Source organism: Castor canadensis, chromosome 2 (genome assembly GCF_047511655.1).
Source record: "Castor canadensis chromosome 2, mCasCan1.hap1v2, whole genome shotgun sequence".
NCBI lineage: Eukaryota > Metazoa > Chordata > Mammalia > Rodentia > Castoridae > Castor > Castor canadensis.
Genome location: NC_133387.1, coordinates 181102491 through 181114770, shown reverse-complemented (window position 1 = coordinate 181114770; position 12280 = coordinate 181102491). Strand labels below are relative to the sequence as shown.

Below are 12280 nucleotides of genomic sequence, written 5' to 3'. Positions count from 1 at the left end.
GGGTAGTCCTAGGGTCTCTAAGTACCATGTACCCATGGGGTGCAGAGCTGTGTGTGAGGCACTTAGAATGAATGTGTGACAGATGTGACTTCAGTCTAAGAAGATGGTTTGAGTCACATATGAAGGCATTTTTCCAGAAGTGAGGATCAGCGAGCTGAATGTTCCACACTCTGTTTCCTGGTTTCCCTGTATAGGGCCAAGGGAGATTTTGGAGGGCAGAGCTCTGAACACAAAGGAGGACTCTGCTTAACACTAGCAGTCTCGGCAACATGCACACCTGCAGGCTCACACCTGGCGAGGTGATTGGATGAGGACCGTGGGTTGCTGGGAGAATTCCCTCGTACTTACAGGTGTTCCAGATGGGGCTTCTCGGACTGCCTCATGTAAGGCAGTAGCCTGACTCCCATCGCAAAAGCTACCAGAAATGACAATGTGCTTATTTCCTACTTCCTCTCTGTCTCTTTCACTTCCTGCAAGGCTGTTGAGAACAGCAAGCCCATCTCATATTCATGTCCTCTATGCCTAAAACAGTGTCTGGTCCATAGAAACACATACATGTCAAATGAATAAAAAAATGATAAACTAAGGCATAAACTCTGTCTACAGACATTGAGGTTGAGATCTGTAGAAAGCAAACTTGATTTTTACACTCCTCTGCTGACAGTCCCTTGCACATATCACCTAGGATAAAATATGGAGTTCCTAGCCTGGCATTCAGCCCTCTGGCTCTGGCCCTGCCAAGCCCTCAGCTTCGTTCTCACCCTCCCTCCCCAGGACCTGTGTATCATGTGTGCTCATCCAGAGGTTCCTAAACTCTGGTCTTATGCATATAAGACTTAGGGATCTGCTGAAAACGTCACCTCCTGACATACAGAGTCAGGCAGTTTTGGAGAGGGGATACAAGAATTGTCACTTTTTAAGAAGACCGCCAGAGCGGTTCTGATGGTAGAATCACATTTCAAGGAGTCACACTTTAGTCAAATTGCCAGGGGCAGCTCACAGAATGATCACGCACTTTCCCTGGCATTTGTCTGTAAAGCAATTTCTGTTTAGAATCATCTTTGTCCATCCACATGTTCCACCCGGAAAACGTCTACATATCCTTTAGGCCTCAACTCCAATGTTAGGTCTGCAGTGGACGGGGTCCTGTCTCCACCAGGCACCACATACCATGTTTCCTTCTGTCTCCATCTGATACATCTTATATATACCTTGCTTAGAAATTGTTCCGATGATTTCTCTGACACTGTGAGCTCCCCAAAGAACCACTCTCTGCCATCCCTGGACCCCTAGTGTTCAACAGAGAGCCTTGTGTGTACTGGACTAAAGCAAGGCACTGGGGTATCTGTCCTTCCCTTTCTCCCTTCCTGACTGTGTTCTCTATCTCTGACTCCTGGGTCTTCCAGGAGTTCTCACTCCAGAGAATGGACAGCCTTGTGGATGATCGTGTCAATATCCTGGGATTTTCCATTTTCAACCAGTCCCATGCTTTCTTCCAAGAGTTTGCCCAGAGCCTCAACCAGTCCTGGCAGGAAAACTGTGACCACGTGCCCTTCACTGGACCCGCGGTAAGTGTCCCCCAGAGTCCTCCGGGATGGCCCCAGGCCTTCCCACATACTCTGGCCACTGGGCAATGGGCTCTCTTGAAGTCCAACCTCTCCCTTCTCTAGTCCTGGCTCAGAAGGGAATGTGTACATGTGTTGGGAAATGAGGGAGGTGGTTTGGGAGCAGTGAGCTTAGAACACCAAGCCAGATCAAGAAGGCAATGAGGAAAGAGTAGAGGCACCCAGTGGTCACTTGGTGATATCCTGCAAGTGTCCTGAGACCAGACTCCCACAATGCTGTTGCCGAGAAGTGCCTGAGTTTAGGATCCAAGAATCTCACTATTAAAGGGACTTTGAGAGTTAATCTGCTCTCTTATGTACAAAGAAACTGAAGCCCAGGCAGGGAATGGGGGTGGCGGCGGGATGAACCTTTTTCAGAGCAGAACTAGATTCCAAGACTCCTGGCTCCTCATCCAGTGTTCTTTCCACCCCACTGGGCCACAGCCCCACGTAGCTCATCCAGAGAGGCTTCCTTTCTGCCCCCCACCCATGTTCTTGTCCCTGTAGTTCCTTGCCCTGGCTGTGTTTAATGGATGTAAACTTTTCCCTGGCCATTTTTCATTGGGTTGGCCATCCTTACACTGTGAGGTGGGTCAAGTATATCTGCTGTATCCATTTGTTAAAAAGCAACTTCTCAGGATTGTCCAGGATTGCATGGCTTTCTAGGCCTGCCTTGGCCAGGTTACACACATCATTTCATTTCAAAAGTACCATGTGAAGGCAGTCCACAAGGCATCACCTGAGGCAGGACATGATCACAACTTTCTGAGATAACTGCTATCAGTATCTCCACCTTACAGCTCATAAACTGAAGCCCAGAAAGGTTGAAAAACTACTCAATGATCACAAGTATCACGGTTCGAAGCGAGCCCGTGCAAATAGTTCATGAGACCCTATTTCGAAAATACCTAACATAAAAAGGGCTGGTGGAGTAGCTCAAGGTGTAGGCCCAGAGTTCAAGCCCCTGTACTGTAAAACAAAAACAACAAAAACAAAACAACAACAACAACAAAAAACTACTCAAGGTCACACAGCTCGTGAACAGAGCAACTAGGATCAGAACCCTGGCTTTACTATATACTTTGCAATTTGTATCTTTAACCACTGTGCCATTTTGCCTCTCTCTAGGTCTGTAATTTCCTTGACACACTGCAGTGTAATTTGGTTTGGCAAAATGAAAGGAGCTGATAGTTATTTATTGAATGAATCAATGATTAAATAAGTCAGGTAGAATGATGAGTTAGAGATAGAAAGCCATGGGAAGTCATCAGGCCTAGGAGATGGCAATGGATTTGGGAATCCTCCTGGAGTAGGAAGTCCTCTCGTAGGCTTTTAAAATAGGGACCATACCTATCTTTTATTCAATGTGCCCAAAAGCAAAGCCTTGTGTAGATTTCAGCATACATGGGCAGAATTAGTAGTGGGCCAAAATGGTGACCAAGTTGGGCCTGAGAAAGGCAGACAAGTGACATAGTGACCTTTCATAAACCCTGGCCCTTTATGGTTGTGTAACCTGGTGAGAATCTCAGGAAGGAACAGATGATGAAGGGGGTTAGACCTCATGAAAACCAAGGAAGCTTTGATCTAGGGAAGACACAGGAAAAGGGAGCTTCATGGAAGCTATTCTAGACCTGGAAGAGGTTAAGAATCCATAGGAAGGATCTAGGGGCTGGAGGGGGGAGCATCTGAAGGAACGGGTCCTCAATCCCACTAGATGGCTTAAGGGACAGTGAAGGATGTTCTCAACTACAGAGTCATGGGCAGGATAAGAGGCATCCATCAACAGGAATGCAAGTCCTGTTTGACTGGTCTAGTCAGAAGTTCTTGCAGTGATCATTCTGAAATTCTAATGAGGCACCAATGGGCTTGAAAGGTTGATAGCAGAATATCAGAAAAGGAAAATAGTTCTGCTTCCCCCTCTTCAGCCCACACTGTATATAGATGGCATTTGGCCTAGTATAATTAAAGGTCTCCATGTCATATTTCCAGAGTGTTAGCCTTGCCACTGATGCTCACTTTGGCCATGAGCAGATAGATGAGAGGCCTTAGTGACCAGTGAGATCCTTTGTAAGGACCCAACAACCAAAATCAGGCAGAGCCTCTCACAGAGCTGCAAGGCCAGCTGTGGTCATGCATACTGGAAAGACAATTGGTCATGGGACACAGGGCCAGCATTCAAGCGCTGGCCTCACCATGTTCTTGCCACATGTTCTTAGGTAGTTATGTCACCCCTCCAGGCCTCAGATTCTTTATCTGTAATATTTGGCTAATTATGCTTGATCATCCTAGAAGATCATTGTGAAGATAAAATGGGATATGATCCTATCTTCAACTCTCAGTTATTAATTGAATAAGTTTATTTAACAATCTATATGGCAGATGCTGGAATAGGCATTAGTAAATATATCAGATAGCTTTTGCTACATAAATGCTGTTTGATAACCAATCACAAAATCTCACAGTAAACTGCACATTTATTTAGCTTATGCATCTGAGAGTCAGCTGGGGATTGGTTCATCTAAGCCAAGGTCATGCAACAAATATGGGTTGACTGATCTAGACTAGGACTGTCCAGGCAGCTGTGTTCCATATACCTTCCCCCTTCCCTTGGACCAGCAGACCAATCTGGCATGTCCTCATGGTCAGAGCAGAAGGACAGCAAAGCAAATGGAAACACACAAGATTTCTTGTCATAGTCTCTGGAACAAGCACACTATGACTTCCACCTCATTTTACTAGTCAGTTGAAGGTATACAGATAAAGTCAGAGAGTAAGGAAATGTAGCCTACCCTTTTAGAGGAAAAAAAAAAAATCCACAAAGTCATATGGCAAAGGGCCAGAATGCTTGAATACAGAATGAGGTGACAGAATGGGGCCCATCAGGCAGTCCATACAGTGAGGTAAGGCCAAAGTCACTGTTCTCCAAGGTGCACCATGGAGTTGCATGCTCCACCTCCATATCTGCTCCATATCTGGGAAAGTGGTCCCTAGAGGTGTGCTATTTCTACATTTGCAGTGGGGAAGAAAGAAAGTCTGCATGATCAGGGAAGGTGGGAAAGCTAATATAGTCACAAGCCACTAATGATGTTTTGGTCAATCATGGACCGCATACCCAGGGTGGCGCCATAAAAATCTATTGCCTAGTGACTTTGTGACTGTCTTAGTTTGTGTAAGTGCACTCCATGATATTTGCACAATGATGCACTTGACCAATGACACACTTCTCAGAACATGTCCCCATTACTAGGCTGTGACTTGCTGCTCATTTTCTATTACAAGACCCTGAGCAGGGTACAGGGTGCACAGCCTCCGGGTCGAGCAGGGGATGCGTGTGCTGCCTCGCTTTGAGGGTGTGAAGAGCCATCCTGTCACATAGAAGCTGCTTAAAAGGGCAGTTTAAAAGACAGAAACCCTATTCTCATCTGTCACCTTTTCAGTGTGGTGTCTGACCTCTCAGGGCCCTCAGTGTCTTATGATCCCCAAGAGTGTCTGGGAGGGCTTTGGGTGATTGTGAAGGCTCCTTCCTGCTGGGAGTGAGAACGTGCCAGGCCTCAGACTTAGAACAGGTCCCTGTGCGGTGTCACAGGTTCTGGTCCTGGTCCTAAACAGTGGGCTTGGTGTCAGACCAGCCCCTTTGATTTCCTTGTGTTTTTCACTTATGAGCCTTGGGTGCTCCTGCCTCAGGCACAGTCCTGAAGATATTATAGCACTTGCCATGAGCCAACACCTTGACCTGCTGGTCAAGGAATGGTTAAGAGTAGTCATGTACTCTTTTTTGACAAATGAGCAACCTGAGGCCCAGAAGACCAGAAGAGTTGGATGGCACTTGAAGGTCTCCAGAGGTCCTCTCTTTAACCCTGCTTAAACTAGAGCCTAAATCTGTCTCTCTTTGAGGGAGAACCTGCCAGCTATCACCTCTGGGGTGGCCTCTAATGGGAAAGGGAGGCCTCTGGGGGAAGGGAGGTGTTATCAACACTGTCACTTCAAGAACATGGAAGGGAAGCTGGCAGCAGTGACAGTAGCACATTTCTCTCAAGCTTTCTCACTTTAGCAGCTTACCTTTTCAAAAGCTGTGTCTTCCTATCTCTCTGGGGGCTGAGAAATTCCTGCCTCTAGCAGCCCAGCTCTTTTAGGACAGGGAGCTGGAAGGCAAAGGGGTGAGTTCCAGCCTGTTTTCTCTCCCCTATTGCATGTAGTAAAAAAGGCTGAAGCCAGTTCCTGCTTCAATTGGACATCTCTTTCCATCCTTTTCCTCCCCTTCTTTGCTCTCACAGCCTCACCCTTGCTCTCTCCCTCCCTGACCCAGACTTTCTTTGCCTTCTTCCATAGCCTCCCTCCACTCTTCCCTTTCCCTATAACCTTTTATTTCTCCCTCTCCTACATTGAATGTTCCTCACCCCTTCTCCACTTGTGACTTTTTCTCCCCCTCCTTTTCTTTCTTGTGTGTGAGGCTCCCAATATTCCAGGTAGAGCTTAAGGGGCAGGGAGCCCAATTTGAAGGGCAAAATGAAGGGCAAGAAAGGAGGAGCTAGATAACAAGTAGCCAGGAGAAAGCTCAATGCACCCACTCAGGCCAAACCTACCAGGTGGCCAGCAGCAGGCTGCAGGTGCACTTCCTGCCTGAGACAAAGCAAGGGGAGAGGGAAGGTTGGGATGGGAGACACATACCCAATCGTCTCATCTGCCATTCCCATTAATCATGCCGCAAAGAACGAAAATTGTGGGAAATCATTAAAATTACAGATGGCTAGATTAAGTAATTAGAATTTAGGCTAAAGCAGATGTTTGTAATTAAGTGTTTATTTCATTGAATAAAATCCAGATTGTAAGAACTGTTCCATGAGATTTTAATGGTTCCTGCCCTGGTATTATATTAGGGGTCAGAGTTTAAACTTAGAGAGGCTCAGCTATAAATGGGCATCTGAGAGGATCCTGGGAATCCAGTTGTTGGAGCTTGGGGAAAGATGAGGGTTACAGGTGTGTGTCTAGAAGATATTCTTATTTTCATTGTAGGGAGGGGGAAGGAACTCAGTTACAACTCCCTGAGTCAGAATTGATTCATCTTAATTTATACCGAGTCTTTCATTCCCCAGAACAATTTGCAAACAGCTCAAAAGAAAATAACAATGAGGAACCAAATGAAAATATAAAAACAAGAGAATCAAGGGTTCTTTGCCAAACAGCATTTTGGTGCCAAGAAAGAGAAAAGGATTTTCAATGAGGACTTGAGCCAGTTGGGGGATTTAGTATTTAGAAGAGACAGGGACAGAAACAGAAAAAACCAAGAGAGACATGCACACAAACGGATGGGGAATGGAGGCCTTGGAAACACGGAGGGGGATCATGAGAGGAAAAAGAAATAGAAGGAAAGGCAGAGGAAGGTGGGGGGACAGCAGGGATGCCCCCATTTCCCTACCCAAGGGGGTCCAGAAGTGGAAATGGGGACAAAGGCTTTGTGATATAAGCCACTTTTCCCTGAGTGCAGCCCCAAATGTTTCCCAGGGCTAAATTAGTAAATAATAGCAGAGGGAGAAAGCAATTAGGAGAGCAGAGAGATGCTTCAGGATGGAGATCTGGAACGAGGGAAATTGATGAGGCAGAGAGATTGCAGGCCCTCTCACTCTGGGAGGTAGAATCGGGTAAGGGATGAGCCTGGTGACTGGACAGATGAACTGGAGGAGCAAGGGAGATGAGTCCTCAGAGAAGGAGAGTGGAGGATCTAGGTGAAAGGCCTGGGCAGATAGATGGCCAGGAGTCTGCAAAAGAGGGGCATCTGGTGATGGATGGAGGACCCGAAGGAGACTGCCCTGGGGGTGTGGATGTTCGAGGCTTAGGAGGTGTCAGCTCAGGTCAGCCCAGACTGTATTATAAAGGCCTGTGAAATGCAGAGCCTACCGGGGACAGGTCACCTTTGCCACCCTCTGAAGCCTCTATGTTGGTGCAGATGAGATGAGAACCATGCTGATTTTCCTTCCACCTGCTCCCTGCCCCCAGTGTCCCCAGATGGAGTTTGATTATTAGAAGCACTTGAAGAATCTTGAAAAGTCCCCAGAGTTAAAGATGCCAAAGAATATTGCAAACAAGCACACACTGATCTCTCAGAATCAGAGCAACAGCCAAGGAAATGTATCCCAGAGGGAGTGGGAATAGTAACAACCATGTGGCAGGAACAAGCTGGGGCTGGGCAGGAGGGTGGGAGAAGGGTGCAGCAAACTTCCTCTTTAAGTGAGCAGTGGCAATGGTCTCTCAGGGATCAGTGCTTCTTCCTCTCCTGAGGGGGAGAGGCCTCTCTGGTGCAACAGCACCCCCAAAAGGTGGAGGATCCCAGGGCCTCCATACTGGTTAGGGTGCTCTCAGCTTCCAGTAGCAGAAGCTCCAGTTAAAATGTCTTGTACAGAAAGGCAATGTGGTGTCACCTGGCATAGCAAGACTCCAGAGTGATGTGACTGGAGGTCCAGGTTCTTCTCATCTCTGCTGGATCACCCTTGGTGTCAACTTAATGCTCACACTATAGCCAAGATGGCTGCAGCAGTTATAGCTACTACATCCAGACACAGCAATGTCTGCAGGAGGAGGAAGGAGACAATGAGCTCCTTAGAAGCAAACCTGTCAATTCAGACCTCAGCTCAGTCTCATTGGTTAGAATGGGGTCACTAGTCCTGAGTTGCATATTGGCAGGGGCTGGATAACTCTTGGACCCCCTCAGGCTCACCTGGGGCCTAAAGCCACTGACACCATGGGAGAGGAGAGGGCACCTAAACAAAATGGGAGGAAGAGGGACAATGGGTGCTAGGTAAGTGGCAATGGCTAAGTGTATCCTCAACTGAGCTGACATAGGACAATCAACCAGTGGGGCCAGGAGGGAAACTGGGGATGCCCCCAAACTACAGCATTAGAGGAGCCTGCTGTAGTCCTCTCTACCCACAAGCCTTTTGTTTCTGTCTATAACTGTTTTATTCTTTTTTAAGCAAGCATATATTAATTGTACAAAATAATGGGTTTCATTATGATATTTTCATCCATGTATATAATGTACTTTGATCATATTCTCCCCCCATTACCCTCTCTTTCCCCATGCAAGTCCCCTTCTTCTTCCCAAAAGGCTTCCTTCTACTTTCATTTGTTTTTCTTAAAAATCTAGATTCCACATATGAGAGAAAACATACGGTATTTGTCTTTATGAGTCTGGCTTATTTCACTTAACATGATGATCTCCAGTTCCATTCATTTTCCTGCACATACCATAATTTCATTCTTGTTTATGGCCTCCAGCCCTCCTCCCTTCAGACCTCTCTGGCCTCAGCCCTTCCTGCCCCTAGCCTGTTCTGCCACCAGCTCTCCTCCTCACCAGCCCTCCCTGCCCCCAACCCTCCTTGGCCACAGTGTCCCACATTCCCATCTACTATTGAGCAGGTAACCATGTCCTAAAAGATTACTCCTTGTTGTCCTAGGAGTCTAGGCACAGGAATAAGTCTGAGAGCAAAAATAACATGGGCTTCTTAAGGTGGAAAGATAGCTGCAGAAATGGGAGAACACCACACCAGACCAGAGGGTGCTAGAGCCAGTGCTGGCCCTGCACTGTCTTCCTGTGTGACCTTGGGCAAGAGGAGAACTCCTTGAGTTTATTTTATTCACTTGTAAGACTAGCTAAATTCAAGGATTCTTTCCAACTGAAAACACTATGATTTGGGGAAATCTTAAAATGAAGAGATTAACTGAGAGGCAAGGGGAAGGTTGTATGGAAATTTGTTTACAGTGTCATTTAAATAGCCCAGCTGAAGGATGGAGAAGCCAACAGTAGTAGGGTTGATGGTGGTCTAAGCTGGAAAGGGAGCATCTGTAGAATCCACCATTTCCATATGTCCTTTTGGCAAGGAAGTGCAAGCAGCCAATTAATAAAAAAGCCACATGTGCTCAGGGGAAAATGAATTGTGTGCAAAGCACAAGGACAGTTTATAGGCTTGTGGAAGAGCATCAAGTGCAATGCCAGTAAGCCTTGAATCAAATGAAGAAGAAACTTAGTGGCCAAGGGAAGGGCAGGGGCTGGAGGAGAGAGAGTGGAAGGTGATGGATGGACTGGAGGGACTCAAGACAGTGTGGCTGCTTGGCCTGGCTCAGCAGGACCATAGATGTCTCCACTGTTTTGGGACTTGTCTTGAGATTACAGGCAGATTCAAGACCAAGAAAGAGCGATCAGGGCAGGTGGAGCAGGGAAGGCAGGAGAGTCCATGGCGGCAGAAGGGATTCAATGACTTTGTTGGTTGTGTCTGTGGAGAGTAGGGAGACATTAAAGTCTATAGGACCTGCTATACAACAGGCACTAAATAAAAGTGGGAAGAAAGAAAAGCTGCAGGTGAAGGAAGGAAGGAAAGAAGAAGCAAGAGAGGAAGGGAGAGGGGATACACTGGCCAGGTGGTTTTTCAATGCAGGTGAACTTAGACTGGAACAGAGAAACTTTGTTGGCTGCTGTAATTGTCTTTTGCAAACATTATCCAAAGTCAGCTCACCTAGCTCCTATTAGAACTCCAAAAACTTCAGGAGCAAAACTCCAGGAAATAAGGCATGGCCCAGCCTGGATTTTTACCCCTGTAGCTCTCTGTTCTGACTGTTCCCCAGAGCCAGTGTTCAGCCAATACCTGCTTCCTGCACACAGCTGACACAGGTTGGACCTGGAGGTGCATGGCCCCATCCTCAGGAATGCTGACCCCTGACACTTGTAGTCACAGAGCCCTTTGAGGCAGGGACCACTGCCTCTCCTTTACAAATACAGAACTGTTACTCAATCCAAGAGGTTCAACGAGATCCAAGATCACTCAGCACTCAAGGCAGTGATCTGAGTCTGGAGCCTGGGTTGGAGCTCTGCTTTAAACTCTTTCCTCTGCACCTCACTGTGTCACACTTGTACATGTTGTGACCTCCCTCTTTCCCTCCCTCCCTCCAGCCTTGGGGTGTGTGGGGGGGTGCGGCAGTGTTCCAGAACCTGTCCAGATAGAGGGTAGGTTAAAGAAATCAGTCCTATAAGAGAATGTTTACCCACTCACAAGAGTGTCCTCTTTTGAAAGAGAAGGCCCAGAGGGGACAAAACCGAATTGCCAGGGGAAGAACTGGCTTTGCCAGGGGATTCTGTATGGACTTCTAGCCCCTTAAGTCTGCTCTTCCCAGGAGAGCTCCAGCTGCCTTTCTGGACCTCCCTTGGGGTCTCTCAGCAGTGTTGACCACAAAGGCATTTGCACTCAGCAGGTCTTTCTTGTCAGGGACCTTGGGCACATTGGGACAACAGTGTCATCTCCGTAGATTATACATTTCCCCCCAGGGAGTACTGTTTCCACTCCTACCACACACACACTCTGGCCTTCCCTACTCCCCAAAGGCTGCAGACGCCGAACTAACTCACTAGGTTGGGCAGGTGTCAGCCAATAAATAACTCGGTTTAAGTCAGGAAATAGGTTTTGGGGTCAACCACATGTCAGGCCCCACATGAGAGGCCAGCAGCATATAGAAATTGAGGTCCTGCATGTACCCTTTACAGGGAAGATGAAAATATAGACACAGTTGCACTGACCTCCTCCTCACCTTAAAGGCTCCCCCAGGGCATGAACCCCCTATGTGTCTGATTCATTGCTCCCTCTACCCCTCCAGGTGTACTGTATGCTTTCCACTGGCTAGTCTTTGTTCCAGTCGATTCACACCATGTAGTGCCTTTCTCCTTCCTTGGTGCTCCCCACTCCCATGTCCAATACCCTATCTACCAAAATCCTCAGTGCTGAGTTCCTGTGCTGCTTTCTCCCTGACATGACATGACATCCCCCTCTTTGGACCTTCATGGACTTTTGTGTGTTCACTCACTCAGGGTCCTGTTACCCTCATTGGTGTTCTGTCTCCCTGCTCCTTCCTCTGCATCCCACTATAATCTGTCACAGGAGTGAGGTCTTACTCAACTGTGGGCTTTGAACTTACCATGTACTTCATATATAATTGTCACGCTGGACGACACAAGTTAGACTGTAATCATAGGTCCATCTAGAAAGAAACAACATCAGGAAGGTCTTCCAGGAGTAAGTGACCTACAACTGAGCCTGTAAGAACAGGTGAATCTGACGGGAGAAGCAAAGCTCCTTCCCTATTCCTGGCATAAGCTGCCCTACCCCAATCTTGAGGATTCCTGTGAGCAATGGAAGTTGCTATTTCCCTGGAAAAAAGAGAGAAGGATACTGCTGAAATCACTTGGAGTCCAAAGGGATAGCTTGATGCTTCAATACCAGAGCAGCTTTTGACACCATGGTCTGCATTGGATGAGGACCTGGAGTGTCATCAGAAATGGAGCCAGCCCAAAGACGGGGTGGGGGAAGGGCAACGAAGATGCTCCCTTATTTTCTCTTTTGTTTGCGTTCTCTTTTCCTCTTCCCTTCACTCTCCTCTCTCCCTTCCCTGTCCCTCATTTTCTCTATACCCTGTCACTTCCTCTCTGTGCTTCTCGCAGCTGTCCTCGGCCCTGCTGTTTGATGCTGTGTACGCTGTGGTGACAGCCGTGCAGGAGCTAAACCGGAGCCAGGAGATCGGTGTGAAGCCCCTGTCCTGTGGCTCAGCCCAGATCTGGCAACATGGCACCAGCCTCATGAACTACCTGCGCATGGTGAGGAGCGGCTGAGGGCCTGGCCATGCCCAGCCCAAGGGGT

At 47.6% G+C, this 12280-nt stretch overlaps 1 protein-coding gene across 7 annotated transcripts in view; it reads left to right on the top strand.

The window, feature by feature from the left end:
- Positions 1 to 12280, top strand: part of Grik4 (glutamate ionotropic receptor kainate type subunit 4) — a 422725-nt gene that overhangs the window by 313753 nt on the left and 96692 nt on the right. For all 7 annotated transcript variants that reach the window (XM_074066528.1, XM_074066527.1, XM_074066526.1 and 4 more), the window contains 2 exons: positions 1407 to 1568; positions 12085 to 12237. In XM_074066528.1, coding sequence (XP_073922629.1) covers positions 1407 to 1568; positions 12085 to 12237 — 315 coding nt within the window. The remainder of the gene's footprint in view (positions 1 to 1406; positions 1569 to 12084; positions 12238 to 12280) is intronic.